Source organism: Acromyrmex echinatior, chromosome 13 (assembly GCF_024713525.1).
Source record: "Acromyrmex echinatior isolate Ae372 chromosome 13, ASM2471352v2, whole genome shotgun sequence".
Classification (NCBI taxonomy): domain Eukaryota; kingdom Metazoa; phylum Arthropoda; class Insecta; order Hymenoptera; family Formicidae; genus Acromyrmex; species Acromyrmex echinatior.
Window position 1 is genome coordinate 1165456 of NC_141864.1, and position 24506 is coordinate 1189961.

The 24506-nt window shown below is 32.5% G+C and overlaps 1 protein-coding gene across 2 annotated transcripts in view; it reads left to right on the forward strand.

Moving 5' to 3' along the window:
- Positions 1 to 24114, forward strand: part of LOC147907473 (uncharacterized) — an 80276-nt gene extending 56162 nt beyond the window's left edge. The window contains exons 4-5 of one of the 2 annotated variants that reach the window (XM_087412589.1): positions 13639 to 13794; positions 23774 to 24114. In XM_087412589.1, the coding sequence (XP_087268715.1) occupies positions 13639 to 13794; positions 23774 to 23794 (177 nt within the window). In that variant the 3' untranslated portion in view covers positions 23795 to 24114. Of the gene's footprint in view, positions 1 to 13638; positions 13795 to 13898; positions 14397 to 23773 lie in introns of those variants that run through there. The other variant, XM_087412588.1, reaches the window with a different exon arrangement.
- The last annotated feature ends 392 nt before the right edge of the window (positions 24115 to 24506 follow it).

Here is a 24506-nt window from a genome sequence, read left to right on the forward strand (position 1 = left end):
AAACATATCCTTTTATATGTGAAGATGCTTCATACAGTAATGTTACAACGCCAGTTGTCATATCAAGAAAAGTGTAGAACAAGAATTTCCAGATTCTAATTTAAATAAAATTGTATATATTAAAATCTTCTAGTCGGAATATAAAGAAATAGAATCATTACCTGTTTTACAGCAAAAAAACCAAACGATGAATCTCAAGTATTTCTTTTACACAATTAGAATTTTGTCGTGACATTATGTGTTGTTATTTGTCCTATCATGTATTTTACCACTATTTATATATCTGAGTCAACAATTTAGAAAGTTCTAGAATTATTTATTAAAGGAAAGAGACATCCTTCTTTAGAAGAGGAAAATAAACCTCAGGCAAACCTTCCGTGTCACTTTGCTTATTGATACCACTTGTTTGTCTTTTTATATGTATCATTTCCGAAATTCTTCTTTTCACTAAAGATTGTTCTATATCTAAAATTCTTATATTATCCCAATCCAATTCATGCATCTCATTCATACGGTGACGTGAAACCACAGAAATTTCGGAAGAAGGTTTTTTTATGTCGGCCTTATGTTCTTTAATCCGAGTTTTTAATTTCCTTTTAATTTGGCTAACATAAAACGATTCACAGTTTAAGCAATTAATTTTATAAACTACTCCGCATTGGTCATCCTTAGGCAAAGAATCCTTTCCTGTCTTAATAAATGTATTCATTTTATTCATAAGTTTATAAGCTATATTAAAACCATACACATGTGAAAATTTTTTTAATTTTTCAGAAACTTTGCCCAAATATGGTATCGTGAAAAATTTTTTTGAAGTAACATTAGAGTCACATTCATTATTAATTTCTTTACGATTTTGATCTAAATTAGTTCTGTTTTCCAAAGTTTTAATTCTATTATTTATTGTTGAAAATATAAACTTTAAAGGATAACCATTACTTAGAAACGTGTGAATTAATTCAGAGATGTTTTTTTCATGAAATTTAGGATGGGATAAGAATAGAATTCTATCAAATTGCCCAATAATAACTCCCCTTTTGTGTTCTAATGATGATTCGAAAAATAATTTAAATATCTCCCAGAATTGATTTTTTATAAATATCGAAGATGATTTCCTTCCTGTCTCATTAATTTAACATCTAGGAAATGTATGCCGTTATCATCGTCAAAGTCCACAGTAAATTTAAGTGTTCTCCTTTGTCCCCCATACTGGCGAACATTGCTTTACAAGATTTTGAACAAGAAATTATTACCAAGAATAATATTAATTCATCTTTTTATTTTCGTTATGTGGATGATATTGTATTAGCTATACATAAAGAAAAGGTTGAAGGAGTTCTAGAATTGTTTAACTCATATCATGAAAGGCTTAAATTTACTGTGCACTTTGGCGATGATAACGGCATACATTTCCTGTTAAATTAATGAGACAGGAAGGAAATATCATCTTCGATATTTATAAAAACCTACCAATTCTGGCAGATATTTAAATTATTTTTCGAATCATCATTAGAACACAAAAGGGGAGTTATTATTGGGCAATTTGATAGAATTCTATTCTTATCCCATCCTAAATTTCATGAAAAAAACATCTCTGAATTAATTCACACGTTTCTAAGTAATGGTTATCCTTTAAAGTTTATATTTTCAACAATAAATAATAGAATTAAAACTTTGGAAAACAGAACTAATTTAGATCAAAATCGTAAAGAAATTAATAATGAATGTGACTCTAATGTTACTTCAAAAAAATTTTTCACGATACCATATTTGGGCAAAGTTTCTGAAAAATTAAAAAAATTTTCACATGTGTACGGTTTTAATATAGCTTATAAACCTATGAATAAAATGAATACATTTATTAAGACAGGAAAAGATTCTTTGCCTAAGGATGACCAATGCGGAGTAGTTTATAAAATTAATTGCTTAAACTGTGAATCGTCTTATGTTAGTCAAACTAAAAGGAAATTAAAAACTCGGATTAAAGAACATAAGGCCGACATAAAAAAACCTTCTTCCGAAATTTCTGTGGTTTCACGTCACCGTATGAATGAGGTGCATGAATTAGATTGGGATAATATAAGAATTTTAGATATAGAACAATCTTTAGTGAAAAGAAGAATTTCGGAAATGATACATATAAAAAGACAAACAAGTGGTATCAATAAGCAAAGTGACACGGAAGGTTTGCCTGAGGTTTATTTTCCTCTTCTAAAGAAGGATGTCTCTTTCCTTTAATAAATAATTCTAGAACTTTCTAAATTGTTGACTCAGATATATAAATAGTGGTAAAATACATGATAGGACAAATAACAACACATAATGTCATGACAAAATTCTAATTGTGTAAAAGAAATACTTGAGATTCATCGTTTGGTTTTTTTGCTGTAAAACAGGTAATGATTCTATTTCTTTATATTCCGACTAGAAGATTTTAATATATACAATTTTATTTAAATTAGAATCTGGAAATTCTTGTTCTACACTTTTCTTGATATGACAACTGGCGTTGTAACATTACTGTATGAAGCATCTTCACATATAAAAGGACATGTTTATTTAATTACAACTCTCGACTGTTGAATTTAATGTCAACTAGATGTAACTCTGCGTTTTAAGAATATCATTGAATTACTGAAGATGGCCAGATTGTGGCCGAAACGTTTAATGTTTTAATTAATGTAATAATAATTAATGTAATAATAATTAAATATCACAAACTATAACTTGTGCTGTGATTTTTTATGCTCTTATTTTTTATACTATTACTTATTTTTTAATATTATTGTCAATTAATTTCTCATATTTTCCCAGTAATAAAAATTATTTTGTCCAACTAACAATCCTTTTCACTTTTCGACCATTCCTATATTCCCTGAATTTAATGAAGATTATTTAAAATGATTTCGTTAACGAATGAATTATCTGCGATGCAGCGTTGAAAGCTTTTTATGATTCAAGTCATTCAGATTTTCAGGAATTTACTAATGATTTAAAATATTTTAAACAAAGCACGTGGCTTCCAATCTGTAGTTTATATACAAAGATGCGAAAGATGAAAGAACATTTCGGAAACATTATCAAAAGTGCTATTATTTCTTTCGACGGAATTCTAATAATATATTAGAACGTATAGCAAGCAAATACGACGAACAAAAATAAAAATATATTATTTAAAGAAACAGACAATTAAAATACTGTCTTCTCTCATTATCGTAATGTTTGCATGAAAGAAAATGTTGAATCAAATGTTTCATACATGGAAATGTGTTCAAATTCGGAACACACTGATAATCATGATATTCTGAATGTACACAAGGAGCAAGGAATGATTAAATCGGATAGTACAGAATCGAAAGCATATTTCAGTTTCGAAGGTATTCACAATGAAATTAATATTATTTCTGTATCTCCGGAAAATAATTTTAAGTATGACACACTTCATGAGATTGAAACTGCAAACAGTGTTCCTGAAAGTCTAAAATGAAGTACGAGTCATACAACTTTTTCATGGTGGAAAAATATTGGAGATACTTCCGTCAATGTCCCTGTAAAGTTTTGGGATACATTTTGAACCAACGGAAAGAAAATGAAACGAGGATAGTTTGACGAATTTAACAAAATATTTAGCACTATATATCCATATTGTGTTTTGACTTGCGAACAGCACAAATGATCATTGGGATGTAAAAGTGGAAAAGTTTTCAAGCTCTTGCAAAATGTAAACACACGTCATGCACACGGATATCTGGAGACATATCTGATAGTGTCTCGGCGCTAAGCTACGCGCAGAGACACTGCTGTGCCTACTTTTAAATTTATCGTGAACGAGGCAATTGCGCATCCGTATATAGAGCATATATTATTAATATTTACAGAAGATAATTGCGATCACAGTAGCCATGAAAACCATCATCGTTTTGTGCGAGGTACGTAAAGAAAATTCTATGCGAAAGAGCTTAAAAAGTTATCACCTTCAGCATTGAAATTAAAATTATTGATTGATACGCCTAAAAACGTTCTGAAAATGGACAACTTGAATTCGACGTTATCTGGAGAAATACTTTAAAAAATATCCAGCGAGAATCATTTGAGAGATGATCTTTACAACAAATTTATCACTTTCATGTTTAAGCTGGATGAACATTTGATGATAAATGTACGCAGTAAAGTATTTAATGGATACATCCAAAGTTTCTCGGTGAAATCATTTCATTGCGATTACTTGAATACATCCAAATGTTCTTCAATAACAATGTTTACCAAAGAGCAAATTTCGCTACTTTCTCTCGCTAAATCGACGATTTTTATATTTTGGTGCCACTGATTCGCTAATACAAAAACCTAATATCATTAAATTACACTCTGATGACTATTTATTACTACTGCATGGTTGTTTCGCGAAGGAAAGACTTCGGACCTTTACCGATTTTTGAAGTGATTTCTGGAAAGCATGATGTTGGCGCAATAGAAGATCATCTGAAATTATTTATAATAATGATGAAAAAGATTTCGACGACAAAAAGTGTCCACTAAATCAAAATTGATTTTAGTCTTGCCTTGCTTCATGCATATTCATTGGCATTTAATAGTATGACTTTATGGCAGTAAAATATTCCAATTAACGTAAAATATAATATTACAGAGAAGCAGACTCATAATAAAATCAATTTTGTCATAATTCATATATATTCCTCTCTGATAAAGATCGTCATTCGAAAAAGTAAAAAGTGTTTCCCAAATAAAAAAAAGCATTGGCTTCAACGCGCAGTTGTTAACACATTTGTCAGTAAGCTTTTGCATTGTGACAGCGAAGCATATGCAACTAAGATCTACGAGTCGTTCGTGCAAATATTCGGATTACCTAAAAAGGTTAAAAATTTTCATTTCGTTTTTGAGACTATTCGAAGCGATGGAAGTGAAAGAGAGGAAAGCGACAGCGATGATTCTAATGATAGCGAAGATAATGTTAATAATGAGATTTCGGATGGTTCAATAGAGGAATGCAAGTTATCGGAAACAGAAAAAGAGGCAACATTTATAACAAAGAACTCTCGTACTGGAAAATTTTTCAAGCTATTGAAATGAAAGTATTGAGAGACATTATATGCACTGATATCGACATAATTTTTACTCTCAACAATTTTTTCGATACGTTGGAAACTTTTTGATGCCTTATTTTCCATCGTAATCTGTTATAATTCTTACAAAATAGGTTTATATCGCGATAGCAATGCTTCGGTGGAAAATCATTATAAAATTCTCAAGCATTACAAATTTGCACATAAGAAAAAAATGCCCGCACCAAGATTTATAACACAGAATTTTAAATTTATTAAAGGAGATTTGAAGGAACGCAATTTCTCATTGAAAACCACGAGACAAAATAGGGAAAGAAGTAATAATCACGACAATCCAATAGAAAGTTGGAAAATAGAAGGGACATCCTAGAGTGAACAGATTTTTAAAACATGACAAATTCGTTCCTCATACCAATGAGCCCACTTTTACGCCGGAGCTATGAAAACTAGCTAATATTTTTAAAAAATGATTCGTCCACGTTAAATCTACCAAATAATGGTAATAGCATCAAAATTTCATCTGAGTCTAATTGTGATGAGTATGTGGAACAAAATTCGATGATTTTGAAAAGGTAAACGCAGAAAAAAGTTTAATTTTTGCTAATAATACGTATCCCGACAGATTTCTGTTCATATAGAATAACGTAAATGGACTATCTCACAAGAGCTAATTTTATGCTAGTTTTATGACACTTCAGTCGTACGAATCAATTGCAGAATATCTGACTAATGATGTCATCAATGCATTTTTTCAATACATGCAATGTGAGGCCGAACGACGAAAGTTCGACTTAGTCTTCGATACTATATTTTCTGAAAATATTTTAAGAAGAGGCATCATCAGTTGCGGGTTTAAAAAATGGGACACAATGTTTTGTGCATAGACCAAAGAAACCTGGTTAATTCCAATGAATTATTCCAATCATTGGATATTAGTAATGGTATTACTTAAAAGGTAATAATATATTTCGACTCTCTTCATGGCAATCTTAATAATGTTACTATGAACGGGATAAGACTTTTATTGATATGAAATTAAGTATTACTTGGGATTGAACGTTGCATATGTTGAATGATATATCGTCACAAGTAACAGTTGGAATCGCTGGAAATACTAATGCTGGTGGTAATTGCGGCGTCCATATTTACAGTTGGACATACAGGGTGCGCCAAAATCCGGACAAATTTCAAATTGAAATTCCCTCCGTTCAATACCATTGGTAGATGTCGCGATTGGCATTCAAATAGCTTGACGCATGTACTAAACTATCATAACCTCGAAACAGTCGCAATGTTGAAACCAAGTGCGGAGTATAACCGAAGAGCCGCGATTATCGAAAGTATTCGCGCCGGGTGCTCAGCGACAGAAATCATTTGCGTGTTCTGACAAATGTAGTGAAGCCGTGGATGGAAACAGTGTCGTCTGGAAAGACATATGTTTTCCAGCAGGACGGTGCGACCGCCCACACAAATCATTTGATGCAAAATTGGTTGTCGGACAACGTCGACATGTTTTGGTCGAAAGAATTCTGGTCTCCCAACAGCCCAGATTTGAATCCTTTGGACTTCTACGTATGGGGCGTGGTTGAAAGGGTCACGAACAAATCCAGACATCCAAACGTCGCATCATTGAGAGCAGCTATTGAAGCGGCATTTACCGATATGGACCGTGACGCATTAAAGCATGCCTGCGCACGCTTCAGACCGAAAATGGAGGCGGTCATTCAAGCAAGCGGGGAATATATTGAGTGAATATGTTCTTTATGGCCTTACAAACAATGGAGGTAAACAAATTTTATAAACCTTTTCATTGTAGCAATAAAATATGTTTAGAAAAAAATGTACAATTTGTCCGGATTTTGGCGCCGCACCCTGTATATCGTAGCAACGGGAAGAACAGAGCATTTTAAAGAAGAAAACATGAACTGTGCAAGAAAGAAAATTGCGACATACTTCGCTGAAACAAAAAATAAAATAAAAACAGAAAAACGGTGTATTAAATCAAATACCTTATTATTAGAAGGTAGTAAGAATACAAATTTCTCTAACAATTGCTTCAACGTTGTAGCGCTAATAAAAAAATCAAATTCCTGTCCCTTTGAATTTGATAATACTGTGGAATTATGAGCATTCTTAAATTTGATTACAAACGATGATCAAAAGAAATCCACGATGCGAAACAGAAGGAACGACAAATTCCAACAAAATTATTAGAATTGTAACCACATGATCTCATTTTCATTTTATTATCATATATTGTTGTTATTATTCTCGTATATTATTACTATTAAAATAAAACAGTATTAACATAATATTAAATGTAATAAATAAAAAGTACAAAAAAATTATAAAACAAAAAAACTTAAAAAAAAAATAAAAAACAAAAGATAAAAAAGTAAATAAGGCCAGAATCCCGAAACGTCGTTAGCCTTGTTTAATATTAATATCGAGTTCTTAATCAAAGTATCAAATGTAAACAAATAATTCTGTTATCAGACTATGAGCCAACTTCTAGTTATTTTATTAATTTCCTATACAGCACCGAAAGTTTTAAGAAATATTTCAAAAATATTTCAACTGAAAGGTGAAACATTTCATAAAAATTGCGAAATATGTCTGCAACATTTCTGAGACAGCTATGAAATAGCAAAATATCCGCATTTCTGATACATGAAATCTTGTTGAAAGATTGATGAAATGTTCTAGAAAGAATCTAATATCTTTTTGAAATAAATCAATGTAATACGATGAATGCCTTTTTTCAAGCCAACACACCAGTGTGTAACAATTTATTATTTTCTTAGAAAATTAAACGATAAACGTTTCGTCCTCTGTTTTTGGGTCTTCTTCAGTACAGTATAAAATTAAAATAATGAAAATAATGAAATACATATTATATGAGGGATTCTTCTAAAGCGCGTGTCGACCGATGACCGATCTGGCCGATATTTGTTTAATAATTTTTTAATAACTAATGGGAGCTTGATATTAAAAAATATGAAACATTTTGGTTTCCCCATGTTCCAGACTACATTATAGAACTTTTTTTGAAAGTGTAGCACCATGCATGTGATCAACTTGATCGTTAATTGTTTAATATTTTTTTAATAAGCAATGGAAACTTGATGTTAAAAAGTATAAAACGTTATGGTTTCCCCATATTTCAGACTACATTATAGAATTTTTTTTTAAAGTCTAACACCGTGCGTGTTGCCTATGGTCGATCTGGCCGTTATTTGTTTAACAATTTTTTAATCAACAATAGGAGCTTAATATTAAAAAGTATAAAGTGTTTTGGTTTTTCCGTGTCCTAGACTACATTATAGAATTTTTTTTGAATGTCTAGTACCATGCGTGTGGAAGTAATATTCATTTATATATTGTTTATATTATGTACATTTTTAAAAATGTTTTTTATTTTCAATATTTTGAATTCAATCTTGTTTTTTTATCATCGTGTATTATGCGTTATTATTTTCAATAAATTTTTTATGAAAATACATTGTAAAATCTATTTTTTATCATCGAGGACCCCGCATTACTATTCGTTCTTGGTGTTTCGGGTCTGGCCGCTGGAAGTGGCCGCTAACTTCAGCATCATTAAAATTGTGTATGAATTGCAAACTTAACTTCTTCATCTGAATTATCCGAATTACAAGAATCATCATCCGCATTGATTAAATCCTCAATTATAATCGGTAAAACGTTACAACGTTAACGTATGATATTCATTTAACTGGTACATCTTTCTTATATTCTTCTTTGATTTAAAGTTTTGAGAACACAAGCGCAGAATAACGTTCTTCTAAATCAGCTGCGCAGCCGGCAGATCCGATGCGCAATGGATGCGAAATATAATGCCTAAAAGGACGCACCTTATACGTATTCATGTGACACATTTTGACCCATTATGTAACCTAAAATGACATTGGATCATAACGAAAAGTGTACTACGATCATGTATACTGTCAGTAAAATGTATTTTACATATATTACAGATTTTTAATACTGGCAATGATTTAGAACGCAATCATATTTCAGACTACGTTCTGTCTAAATGCTTACATACAACATGTGAGCAAACCGAGTGACTGGAAACGGCGCACGGTTAGAAACAGCTGGAAATGTGAGTGCTCGCAACACTCACAGCGTATGAAAGCCTGAGCCTCCAGAGAGCATAAGCGGACGATATAAAATCTATTTTATCGACTTCGATCAAGTTCGGCCGTCACTTCAGTATCTCCTTAACATTAGATTTTTTGTATGGGGTACTCTGAACAAAAAGTGCAGTACCTGTTAATGATGTTCAATCATTAAAACGACGAATTATGCAAACATATGAAGAAATTTGTAACATGAACGAGATGAGAAAATGAAAATTCGATTGTCAAAAAGATAGAATAAGTAAAGAATTATAACAACTTTAAGATTACAATGACTAAAAATTTCAAAATTATTTTGTTGCGACAACATAGTTCGTCCTATTTACACTAGAGCCGATATCTTCGCTTGCAATATTCCTTCAGAATAACTCGTCGATAACTTAGATTCAAAATCGAGACGCGATTGGCTAACGAGCTTACTTGTAATTTTCGATCATTCGTGATGGTAATATAATACATACAGTCGAGTGTGCCTATTCCTCTGTTCTTATCGCGAACCGATGCAATGCGATTATACGCATGCCTCTACAAGGCCTTCGATAGGCCTCTAGCGACTATCTCCTCTGACTCTATTCTGTCTAGCCAGGTAACTTTAACTCTCGACTCTTCAAATATTTCTGCTTATCACCTTCTCATTTCTTAGTATCAAATGGTTCGGTTCCAATTCGATATCTCTCTCCAATCTTAGCTCTCTACTCTTTTCTTGTTTCGTCATTGGCTGTTGTAGGTATATATTGTGACGTGACGTTTTTCACCGTCCGTCACAAGGGTCAGCCGACCTTACCGAAGTAGCATTTTTGTCCTGTGTCCCGACGCGAAGGACTGGCGTGTCGATGCTTATTGCGATTTCCGAGTGATTTCTATTGTTACATTTTGGGGAATATTATTATTTCTTTTTAGGCAAGTCTATTTAGGATTTTATTATCTGCGGTTACGACAGATTTGTTACATGAGGGTTTGTTTCACCACCTCAACTAACGGCAAGAAAGAAGATAGATACACACGGAACCACTAGGCCATTCCAGGGAGGGGTAGCACGCAGGTGACACCGCTTTGGCTTTTTTGAAATAATGCTTTATTTATAAACTTGTGATCCTGTTGCTGAATTCTTTTCAGGCAATTATTAAAAAGGATTGGCAAGTAACGTGTTATTTGTAATGTCGTTACTGTTACAAGTTACTTTTTTTAATAACGAATGGGTAACGACGTTATATTTTCTTCTGAGTAACGTTCATTGTAACGCAGTTACATTTTTGGGATAATGGTAACAATTTTATTAGTTACTTTTATCGTTACTTTATTTCTAACAACTGCCACAAAGTTTTAGTCGTAATTAAACCGTGTGTGTGTGTGTGTGTGTGTGTGTGTGTGTGTGTGTGTGTATACAATATATATATATTAGTTTTTGAGCCTTATTCCTCTACCAAAAGATAGAATTCTGACTTCTCTTCAAAATATTTATCGCAAAACATTAATTTGCATATAATAGCGTTTTTCATTGACAGAACTACACAGACAGCATATAATATTTATAAAATATTTACGAAATATTTATAAATATAAGATTTATTTTAAATATTTTGTAAATATTTTTGTGATTTTAGATTGTACACATCATAAATATTTATTTTAAATATTATGAAATATTTATTGTACATGTATAGTAAATGCTGTAAAAATACTTAATGAAACATTATAATCTAAGTAAAAAATACTTATTAGAAATATTTATTTATCCACTCTCTGCCATAAAACGAGCGAGAGATCCCGCTGCCGGTACTGCAAGGGAACCTCTACTGGGTCTAATCAGGAAGCGGAAACCGTCCGTTTAGATAGGACGTCTAATCAGGAAGCGGAAATCGTCCAAAGGAGGAGTCCATCAAATCCTACAGCACTTCGCCCGAATAGTATAGAAAGTCTTGCAGCCAAAAAGAATGCCAGCCACAAGTCATATCAAGGATACAGGGGACGCTATAGTGACTTGCGAGATAGCTCACAACCAATCAGGCGTGATAAGACTTATTACGTGGACCTACCGTGCCTGCGTGCAAGAAAAATCTTTTCGGATGCCCCCGAAAAGACCCCGGGTCCGGCACTTGTGCTGTGGCGAGCTTTGACGCAGGATATGTACGAGATCGAGTGCGATAAACGAGTTAGGAGAATTTCGTGATCAGACAAGCGTTACGTAACGCCATTATTGTAAAGCCGCCGATTTCTAAATCAGAGGAATCGCACGTATATTTTGCGAATATATCATTTAGTTCCGTTGAGTAAAGGTATTTTAGTGAGTATTTTGCGTCGCATTAGTGATCGTACAGAGCGCGATCATGTCATCTCACCCGATATCGTACAGATTGAATAATTTCGAGTCAGTTATTTACACGCCCACGGCCACAGCCAGGTCATTCTGTATTATATCGTTGCATCATATTTTTGTATCGCGTCTTACCGAGATTGTGTTAGATTTCGGATAAATTCTTGCATGTTTAGTATTTCGCCATTTTCCATCGTGATAGTTCTCGTTATCGGCGCGGTCGAGCTCATTGACGTGTTAAGCAAAGCCGATCACTATCATAATCTTTGTCTAACGAATAGTGCGCCCTTAATTACGACATCCACTGTCCGTAGAATCAGTCTAAAATTTGGAGCTCATACCGTTAAGAGAAAATTCTTGTATCTAATATCGCGTGGCTTGGAGAGGCAATCACGTCCCATTAGCGCTTTGTATAACGCATAATCGTTAAATTGTCAGCCAGTGTACAGAATATTGCAAATCAGTGAGAGAAAATATATGTTATTATTTCTTGTTACACACGAATTCTGCATATTTTCTGCTGTATCGTTCCCCAAATCCTGCTCGTTCTCCAAGATATTCTCCGTTCTCAATCACGAATCGCCCCCTTTACCATTACGGTGGCTGAGCAGTCGGTTATCAGAGCCATTCGCGTTGGCATTTCTATAGAAATCTGTATATTTTGAGTAGAATCTTTTTGTTAATTCCATGAATGAGTGGCACGCTTTCTCGTGCCTGGCGCTCAATTATCGATATTGAGAATTAAGAGCAGTTAGAATTTGTTAGACTATCTGATGTATTGTCTAATTGTATATCTAGAGTTGGGAAAATTTGTTATAGAGGAAAATTTTATTTATTTTGAGATCCTAAATTCATACTTAAATTTGGCCATTTATAATTCAGGAACACTCTGTATAAATTATTTTTTATTTGTAAATAAAATTAATGATATTGGAAAGAATGTTAAATTGTCAAGTTTTATGCTTAAAACGTAACAAAATTTGAGATTATATATTTAAATATTATAAAAATTTATAAACATATTATTTAATACAAATAAAAAAGACAATTTATACAGTTTTAGTTGTTTAGTTTAGAATATTATGACGATAATTGTGTAAATAATAAAAATAATTATAAATTATAAATGTTGACAAGATTAAATGAAAAATATTTTTAACTATGTATCATTTTATATATTCTTATTAATTATTTAGATTAGGGGATCCCCCCTCCTCCCCAATGACCTTGACCTTAATGTACGTTGTTAAGATCATGCCTCTGAGTGACCTTCAACAAGTTTTAGTCATCGCTCATTATTCATGAAGAATTATTAACAATCAAAATTGATAATTATTTTCCCGTGCATGAACAGTTGGATGACTATAGGTAAGGGAGGAGGTACGTGGTGGACCTCGCTTTGCGTGGAAAGTCGTGCGACTCTAGATAGTGTGTATCTTGCTTCGGATGGAAAGTCGTTATAAAATCACAAATTTTCTCCTTTAAAAACAAAAATTGTATACAAAAATAACGTTACCAAAAAAATTTTTTTAAGCAGAAAATTGATTTTAAAACCAAGGACTCGGATCCAAAAATTTTAGTCTGGATAACGAATAGGGCTAAATCCAACTTTTGGTCCCAGTTCTTTTACCGGGACCTTTTGGACCTTTTTCTTTTCGGTTCTTTTTGAGTTCAATTTTTGGTAATTATATAATGGTCATCGTTATCACTATCATGACACTGCAACTGATTTAGCGTCGAGATACTAGTACTATCGTGTCTCCAGAAAAGAAACCGACATCGAAACCAAACGTTAACTAACTTTGGATCATATAATATATTAATCGTAACCAGGCCGAAATTTTAATCCTGAATGTAATTTCGGTCCGAGTCCCTATTTAAAATAGAGAATTTTTGTTATATATAGTATAAAAAGACGTTATTTCTTAAACTTATTTTGTTAATAATTTTTTAACGAATAACGAGACGATTAAAACCTATCGGAAACCTTCCTTCAGGGTCATAATCTTGACAACATATGTCGAGGTCAAATTTATTTGGCGGAGCTAATCTAAATAATTACCTCTTATACTAATTATAGAGTACTGAAATAACAGATAGAGCATTTGATGAAGGCTGGTATCAATTTGGACCATCAATGAAACGTATATTCATATTATTAATAATGTCTAACAACCTAGAATGCAGAATTGCGGAAATTGGAAAGTTTAATCTGTCTCTGCCTTCATTTATGACGGTAAAATTTACTATATATTTATTTCTATGTTTCTTATATGTATCTTCTCTTGAAATAATTAGTATTTTAAACCGTATATATTATATTTTTTAATGGTATTTTAGATTATGAACCAGTCATATTCAGTCGCCCTTTTATTTCTAAAAGCAAATTAAAAAGAAACATATCCTGCACATTTAAATTTAGTAAATATCATATAAGAAATGATTATTCCGAGATAAATGAAATTAACACAATTATTTTAAAGGAAAGTTTCGTATAATAGCCTGAGGATGGTTAGAACAATATATGAGCGATATATAGAAAACATGACGATATTTCTCAGAAATTAAATCTTCGGTTTTAGTTTATTTTTCTTATTATATATTTAAACTGAATACAATTAAATTTAACAATAATAAACAATTTAAATATAATTTAATTTTAGTATAACTTGTTATATTTAACAACTGCAACACTTATAATACTTTAAGAAAATCAGCACAATAGTTCAAGTATGTAATTAATTCATTATTAAAAAAAAATTCTTTCCCTTACTTTAACACAACTAAAAAAATGTAATTTTTTAATTATATTATAAATGACTTATGTGTGTACATTAACCTATCAATTATCAAAAATTAACATTACGCCATAAAAAATTATTGAAGTTGCTGCAACTCTCAAAAAATATGATCTTTAAGGACTGTAAAATAAAAATAACAAAAACATTTAGTGATGTTAAAAATATATTCTTTTATTGATATATTATTTAAAAATAACATTTTGTCAATTTAAAAAATATTTCTTTACTTTTTTAGAAAACATAATTTTTTAACTTGTGCTACACAAAGAATACGTAATTATATTCTAATTTTTATTTAATTAAAGAAAAAATTTTGTCATTCATGAAAGAAACTTATAAATCGCTTTCACCAATTCCGATTAACCTAATCGGTCGATTAATTATTAACGTGATTAATCTGTTCTGCTGAACTACAAATGCGATTATTCAGTTCCAATATAACAATTGACTTGATTAGAAATCGGCCCTATTTATTATGGTAATACTGTTAGTAATTAATTTTTCATTTCTATTAATTATTTTTCTCCATTTTCTAAATATTTCTTGAATTGTTAATTTCCGAAATTGTTGTCGACTGCTCACATCACGTGTTAATTCATAAAACAGTAGACTTCAAGACATTTCATTCATTACGAAAAAATCCTATTAGTGCATAGTAATATTGCTGATATTAATAGTATCACTACTGATACGCAATAGTGTTAGTGTCATTGCTGAGCTATAGTAGTACTATTAGTAGTGTTCAACACTATTGAATTACTGTTACTGCTAGTGTATTATAACACTATTGGAGCGAATAGTGAATACTACTGTACTAGTGTCCCTTATGGGAAAAATTGCAGTGCTACTAGTGACACTATTGACATTTAATAATGTCACTACTTCATCAGTAATATCACTGCTGATACGCAATAGTGGCACTGCTAACACAGTAGTGTTTGTTATACAGTTTAATACGAATCACTTAAGGGTCGTGCTGTCTTTTTGCGTGCTGTGTTAGTTTACGTTAAATTTCTCACTGTTACGTCCAAACCCTTGAAAATTTAGTCAAGGAGACAATGAGGGAGAATGGAGAGGGTATGGAAGGACGGTTAGACTCAATCTCACAGGTATACGCGCGGAGATGAACACCTGTGAGTCGAATGCACCTTTTCAGTCCCGGAATATGGGTCAATGGGGTCAACGTCCGAAGGGACGCTATGACACCTGTTCCGCTGGACAGTGCGAACGTCGGTCCTACTTTTTCGGGCAAGGAACTTAATCTTTTTGACCCGGAACTGGATCTCGTGCGATCTCAGGTATTCGAGGGAAGTGAATGCGAGGGGTGATGTCAAAAAGACAGGGGAATACCTTAAATTACATTTATTAATAAAATAAAATATAATGAAACAAAGGAATTTTATACATTATAAGACTTTTCTTTACAAAAAATATATACTATAGCTTATGGATGTATGCGTGTATGTGTGCGTATGTGTGTGTAGAGGAGAAAGGGTTAGCGAGTATGGGAGGCGAGGAAAGTGTTGTAGGAGCACATCGGGATGAGGTGCTTATAAAGGACGGTGTAAGGTATGAGATTTCCGAGGATGTATACCGTGACTAATCTGTCCCTTTCGTAGGATGTAAAGAATCAGAATATCCGATCCCAGTTGATCGGTTCGGGATTTAGTCGAAATGGGAGGGATGGAAGTTGATCCGAAGTAGGAAGAGGGAGTGGGGATCCTTCTTCGTGAGGAGGAGGGGTAGGGAATCGTTCCTCGAGAGGAGGAGGGGGAGAGAATCATTTCTCGAGAGGAGGAGGGGGAGAGAATCGTTTCTCGAGAGGAGGAGGGGAATAACCAAGGATTTTTTGGATATCGAGGTCAATATCAGGAGAAGAAGTGAGGTCCAACGGTTGTATTGGTGAGTAGGAGATTTCTGCGAATTGTTCGCCAGTCGATTGTGGGTGGGAACGGTTCCTACTCCTCCGGTTATAGGGGAGTCATCCGCGTTTCTTGATGGTACGCACTACGAATCGACGGGTTAAAATTGAAGTACGTTCGTTGGAAACGCGTGTATATGCATTCATGCACAATGAATGGGTTTTTTCATGCGGGGAAACGCGAGGATGGACTATAAATAATTACGACTTACTTAGTAGCTGTCCTCAAGATATCGGATAGGTTCTAGGCGAATGGCCAAGGAGATCCATCGTCAGCGAAGACCGTCCAAAAGGCAGTCGCCGTGGCTGGTAACTTCAGTTGCGATTTGATTACAAGTTCGCTCGGATGGGATCGCGAACTGGCGTGATTAGCGCGGATTATAATAATTTTCGGACTGCCGAGACAATGAGTAACTGAGCGCGAACTTCACTGACGTGGACCGAGTGGTTTAAAATTCTGTACTGACGTGAACCAGGTGCTTCAAAATTTCATACTGACGCTCTGCGCTTCCGCGGGACCGCTATTTATACTCCGAAAAAAGGGCGTTGTGCCCTTTGTCTAGGATGCAAAAGTTAGTTGCATGCGAAATTTACGATTTTTATAACGTTCTATCGTTGTTGATCTAAAGTACATAGAGTAGTTTCGAGAAGAAGAGAGATTTACGGTTTTTCTTAAAAAGCCAAGATTGCTCCGAGACGGATAACGAATTCTGTTATTCTCGCGGAAAATATGGCTAGGTAACAGATGGTTACCGTGCACAAATAGGTTTGCGTGCAGGTCTACCATTGTCTAATTTTAGATAACGCTCCCGTGGGAAGTTATCCTATGCGTTTTACGATTTTTTAAGTACAACGTGGCGTCTGTTTTCTAAAATGAAATTGTTAGTCAGTCTCGGATGACAAAGCCTAGATTTTCTATTGCGTGACCTCGGTTCATTTATAATGTCTTTTGCAATCTTGTCTCTTTTAGAGCCCACAAGGGGTGAAGGTTGCTATTCCTTCCGGGTTGATTGGCATTTACGACTTTTCGTGGAGCCTGTCCGGTCCTTCTTTTCAATTCTGTCAGACCGTTATCAAAAGGCTCCGCTCGAGTCTCGCAGACGCCAACCATAGTCGCGACGTGGAGCCGAAGGAAAAAAAATCGTGGCGTCTGTAGGACGTAACATCACCATAATTAAGTTTGTGTGAAAAGAGTATATATATGTACGATTTATAAGGTACCGCATTACAAGTTTTCTTTACAAATTCAGCTCACTTGTATATGTCAAATATTGTCACAATGCGTAATTTATATATGCACGAACACCCTGAGCCGCTGTGTAACGCCTAAGGATGTTGCTTAAAGGGTCCTCTACATAGAAGTCGTAGAAGTCGTGGAGTCTTAAGTTAGGAAATTGACCAATTCTAATCGAGTATTCTCCTTATATTCGATTGTAATTGGTTGGTTTCCTACGATTTAAGACTCCACGACTATCTGCGACTTCTATGTAGAGGGCTCTTAACAGATCGCGACGCGTATCTGGACGCTGGGACACCCTGAGCCGCTATGCTGCGGCAACACCTGGGGATGTCGCCTGATAATTGGACGGATACGACTATGCTTGAGGCTGTCGCCTTGGGTCGTCACAATACACTGCGCTTTCTCGAAACGTATTCTCGATACGTGATTGTAAGACTGGGATCGACTACTCTCGGTGACTTCCGAATCGCGACTGAGCTCATGCGAATGGGTTTTCCCATCAGTAGATTCATTCCAGAAAATAAAGATAGCAAATCTCGCATCTTAACTAAAACGGACACACGTATGTCGCGACTTCTTTGGTTACGAGACGAAATAGGTACCTGAGACGGAGGTTGCGACAGAAAGGCGCCAAGTCTTTCTTTTGTTAAGTTTTTTCGATTTTTTTCTTCGATTTATATATTGATGTATATATATTGTTTATTGTGTGATGGCCACGTATGTATATGTGAGTGTGTTGTCCGTCCATCGCTTCTTTGATGTGTCATGCATGACGATTAGACGCATGCAGTATTATTACTGCAGTAGTACGATGAGATATGATGTGACTATTGCAGTAGTACGACGAGATATGATAAGAACTATTTTCAGTAATTGTAATATTTAGTATACAAAATTTATATATATTAGAATAAAAAATACATACAGGGTTGGCCATATTCGACGGAAAGATGTTTTTTTTTTCAATCATGGAAAAGAGATGTTAGATCGAGTAACGACGTTTCCCATGATTGAAAAAAAAACATCTTTCCGTCGAATATGGCCAACCCTGTATATATTGTTAGAGCAATTAGTATTATTTCAACTTGTAGAAATAATGTCTTACGAAGGCAAATCAATAAGTACCCATACTAGTAATGAAGACACAAGCTTTTAACAAAATTTTTTTTTATTTTTCAACGTAATCCCTTTTTAGGAGGATACACTTTTCCCAACGCTTCTGTCATTTTTTTAACCCCTCAGAAAAATATGATTTATCGAACTCTGCAAAATAGGCCTCTGTTTCGGCGATGACCTCCTCATTCGACGTGAATTTCTTTCCACTGAGCCATTTTTTCAAGTTTGGAAACAAGAAGAAGTCACAGGGGGCTAAATCCGGAAAGTACAGTGGATGCGGCAGCAATTCGTAGCGCAATTCGACCAATTTGGCTGTGACGACTGCGAAGGAGTGAGCTGGTGCATTGTGAGCAATCATCGGGCCGACAGCTTTTTCATTCCCAAGTTATCATGCAAAATATTAAATGCCGTTCTGTACAACACGCCTACGGCCTTTGCTACTTCATGCACTTTCGTTCGGCGATCAGCGAGAATCATGTCGTGGACTTTTTCAACAATTTCCTCAGTAATCACGTCTGCCTGGACGCTCCTCATCAAAAACAAACGAACTACCACGTTTGAATTCGTTGAACCAATATCTGATGGTTGTTATAGATGGTGAAGAGTTCTCATAGATGGCATCCAACTTCGTTTTTATTTCTTCGCACGTTTTTCTATCCAAAAATAAGAAACGAATCATGGATCGATATTGCTCTTTTTCCATTGTATCAGAAAACACACTCACTACGAATTGCTGTTAAATCAAGACTATTGCATGAATCATTTTGAAATTTTATATGGCGTTGTTTGAAAGATGGTACACGATGGTAATGTCATCAGCAACTTGCATCAGCAACATCGCCTGTCTTGAAACATGGGTATTTATTGATTTGCCTTCGTATAATTAAAAACAAGTTATTAAAAACAAGTATTACTATAGGTATCTTCATTTGTACATTACAGCTATATTTAACATTAATTATTTTTTCGTCACTTTCACAATATCTCAGATATGTTACAACTATATGTCCATTAGCATTATAGGTTTATGGTTCTTCGAAGGAGCAATTCCTATATTATTGCAGAAGTCAAGCATGCTAAGTGGATGATAGGTGAGCATCATAAAATTAGTTCTCGAATTCATAAAGGAAATCTTTTTTTATTATAATTTTGTCGAGTATCCTCTGAAATATGATGCTAATTAATTAATTATTTTTGTAATAAAACTTCAGTGAAATTTTAGTGAAATTTCAACAAAATTTTTTCCACTACTATATTACCCAATCAGAAATGATAATGGAATCGACATCGAATCGATCTCGATTCTTCGTCGAAAGTATCAAATCGACATCGAATCGACGTCGATTCGATGTCGATTTCATTATCATTTCTGACTGGATACACTACTAGTAACACTAGTGTAATAATGATCAAATTTATTAATGTACTATTTATTAATGTACTATTGCACTAGTAGTGACACTAATAGTTTTTTTTCCGTGAGGAATGCCAATTTAATTCATTGTGTACTCTTAATCTTCCGATCATTTTCTTTTCTCAACAGATTTTATTACAAGACTCTTTGTACATTTTATAGAAGAAGCAAAAATGCTAAAATAATTGCTATTTCATATCGGGAAGCTCGAATAATTTTACATAGAAGTTTATTATCACATTTTTGTGATAAATGAAATAAAAATCTCTTTATATACTTGATGATTGTGTTATCGCGATAGTTGTTTATATATCCTTTACTTTTCTGAAAGGGCATACGAAACATTTTTTAATTAATACTTATATAGGTTTGCAGTACATTGTCGGATGTACTTAATCTGATATATGTCACTTATGAAATAATCACAGGACATAAGATTAGTGACTATGAAAGATTGTCACATGATGTCTATCGCATGAGGCATCATAATTATGCAGCTCATAAAGGACTACAAATTTAAGAGAACATTCTCGCTTTATAATCTTTTAGGAATTCTTTTTTTTCTAATATAACAGTCATTTTGAAATTTCTTACATTCCTTTGATTTTATTTGAAATTATTATTGTTCTTTATAAATTTCTACAAATATTATAAACGATTTTCTTGGTATTTGTTAATAAATTTATATGAGCATATAAAAAAAATGTCCGTTTATTGTTGTCATGACTTAAAAGAGGAATTATCTAAAAACAAAAAATTCAAAAAGATTCTTAATCTACATAATTATACATCTTGTTCGAGCTAATCAAATTAAAAAATTGAGTTTTGCAAAAATGGCAAAGATTTGAAAAAATTTTTAATTTTTTAAATTTATTTTTGCACTTCTTCCTTACATAAAAAAATATAAAAATTGAAATTTTTATTGGATTGTAGATTGGACGAGAATTACACATATGTAGACTAAGCATCTTTTTGAATTTCAGACAATTCCTAATCTTAAATCATAGCAACATAAACGAATATTTTGTTTACATGTTCATATAAATTTGTTAATAGATGCCAAGAAAATTATTTATAATGTTTGAAAAAATTTATAATAAACATTCAAATATCAAAGAATAAATGTAACAAATTTCAAATTTATGGATGTTATATTAACCCTCGATGATCACACTTCGTGAAAATTACGTAATGATCAATATGACCCCAGCACTTTTAAATTGCTGCCAGCTTAATTTTCATAGGTATAGGGTCAAAAAAAATGAGGGACATTCTTTAAACTTTAAAATATGTATTCGCATTAGTTTTTTGCTAAATTAATAATTTTAAAATAGTCAAAAAATTCATGAATGAAGGTCTAGTGAAAAATAACTTTTTTCATTTAAAAAATCATAACTTTTTTATTTTTTAATATTTTTGCGTAAAATTTTAGGGATAAAGTCTTCAGATGCACTTCGATAAAAAAATTATTGCAATAGCGGGCGTTTCAAAAAAAATATTTATTTTGAAGATTGGGATAATTTAAAAAAAAATCTAACGCGGTTCACTAACGCGTTTTACGCAAGTTACTAGAGTAGATAGAGTGTCAGGCATTATTTCGAAATTTAAGTTAGTGAAAATTTAATCCAAACTTTCGATGGAGTCACAGTAACCCCCAATGATCAATTTTTTTTCAATAAAAAAAGAATTCCTATAAAATAATTATAAAATGATACAAAAAGCAAGAATATTTCTTTAAGGAAAACAGAAAATTATTCAAAGTTTATAGTCGCCTATAAGCAACTTTCAAACTGCAATACGTTCTTATATATTTTTCTGAACAAATAAAAACGTACACAAAAACATTAAACAGAAAATATTGAACAGAAGTTGATACTAAAATGCAGTTAATAGATATTTTTTATATTTTTGCATGGTTAGTAATAGTTACAACTAAAAATCTCAAATCTAAGCAGATTATAAAGATAAATAAGTCTCCTTTCACACACAAAAAAGGAACTACTATATATTCAAATCTTGTTAATATAATATTATACAATAAGAAATAAAAATAATGTAAATAATTTTGAAATTTTTTTATAATATGGGAAATAAATAAATAAATATAATAACGCTCGACAATTTGCAAAGCAATATAAAAATTCTCGATAACGACTCATAAACGAGCAAAAGGAGATGTTAAAATAATAATAATTTAATTATAGTTAATACATAAAAAATAATTCCGTAAATGTTTTGACTCACAGAGTCTTCCTCAGTACAATATGAATATAATTAAATTAAATTAAATATTAAATTTTAACATGAGGTTAAAATGAGGTAACATATTAAAAATATCCGTCCTTTTTGAGATTATTACAGTTGAAATAGTTATTGTCACAACATGTCCAAACGAATATATAACAGTCAAAATTATTCGAACTAGATTCCCGTTTGACAGCGATAATCGTGTTGTTTTAGTCCTTTATTAGTCAACGGATAAGTCAAGATATAAAATTGTTTTAAATCAAATTACTTTTTCGAATTATGAATGTATGCTATTAAAAAACTATTTTTTTTTTAAATGAAATATTGGTTAAACTTACTTAACGTAGTGTAATTTAAAAAAAAATGATCCATAATAGTAATCAGTAATAAATTAAAATCCTGATAATCGCAATCTGTAATGTACTGATAGGTAGAATATGACTAAGATAACACTCATCAAAATATTATCAATTGTATGAAAAATACTGTTGCGAGTTATTGGATGGAATATATTTCGACATCAAAGTAGTCATAAAACAATATTCTGAAAAAGTGACCGTGAACAAAAAAAAATTAGTACTATATTTAATATATACAAATTAGTAATATAATAATGTACCTTGTTAGCAATATCAGTAAATGTGTTGAGAGTCCATTAATAAAAAAAGAGAAAATAACGCAGAATAATTTTTCCTTGGATGTGGTATCCCTATTTACTAACATGCCTATAGATTTGGCATTTGATAGTGTTGTTGGAAGGTGGAATTCCATATCTAAGAAAACTAAAATTCCTTTAGATAAATTTTTGATTGCCTTTCGGATAGTTTTGAATTCTACTGTTTTTATCTTTAATAAAAAAATGTACAAACACTTGAGATCCCTATGAGGTCACCCTTGTCACCTGTCGTTGCAAATATGATTATGCAGGATTATGAAAAAAATTGCTAGCGGAATGTTGTCCGTTCGGTTGTTATTTTATTATCGATATGTTGACGACATTATTTTGGTTGCTCTGTCTGAGAGTATTGGTGATATCTTTAATTCGTTGCACACTAGACTGCAGTTCACTATAGAGGTTGGCATTGACGGAAAAATAAGTTTTTTAGATAATCATACATCATACAACCAATAATATCGTGTAATGGAAATTTGCTGTCACCTTTATTTATTGTATTAAAAGAAACTAATGATATATTTGAACCAAGAGTACGAGAAACCTTATTTATACCAATAAATGTTATTGTAAAAGCATTTAAATCTAGTAAAATGACTTCAAGTATTAAATAAATTTCCTTTCACAACAGATTTTCAGATACTGTTTTACTATTAAAAAGTAAATATAAATTTGCATAAACGAAATAATATAATGAAATTATAATCCCTGTGTCATTTCTATGATATATTTTATATTTTATTTAAGAATCTCATGACAGTCGTAAAATAATTATTAATTTAATTTTTATATATTTCTTACAGATCATTTTAAAATGTGGTTAGAAGAAGTTTATTTTCCAAACATTGGTCCTAATAGCGTTCTTCTTATCGATTCATGGATTGCACATTGTCCCAATATTATTTCAAATTTAACACCTGCAGGAAAACATATTACTGCTATGATTATATCGAAAGGCACTACAGGAAAAATACAATCATTAGATATTTACGGATTTAGAATTTGGAAAAATTTTGCTAAAAGATTTTCAGATATTCTTTTATTAAAAAAAAGTAATATGTTACAATTTACATGAAAGTAAATGTAAGTAATACGTACAATTTACATGAAAGAAGTAATATAATAAAATTACAATCTCTGATACATAATCAATTGTCATCTCTGCAATATCACAACTTATTTAAAAATTCGTGGTTTAAAAGTGGTTATACAAACGAAAGAAGAATTTGAAAATCCAATAGAATTTAGTTTCGACAAAAGTTCAACAACGTGTGATATCGAAGGTTGCAATAATATAGTTATAATAAAATGTTTATGATGCAAGAAATCATTATGTTTAAAACATTTTTTCATCGAGTATCATTATTAGTAATGAGTAAACGACGTAGTAATGCTGTGGGAGTTCTAACTCGGGAACTCCAAGGGGAATGCAGGGCGTAGGGGATTCTTCGGATGTGGGGATATGACGTCATGCGGAGTGGCAGTAAGACATCACAGATTTTGGGAACTGCAGTCACGTATAAGACAACAAAAAAC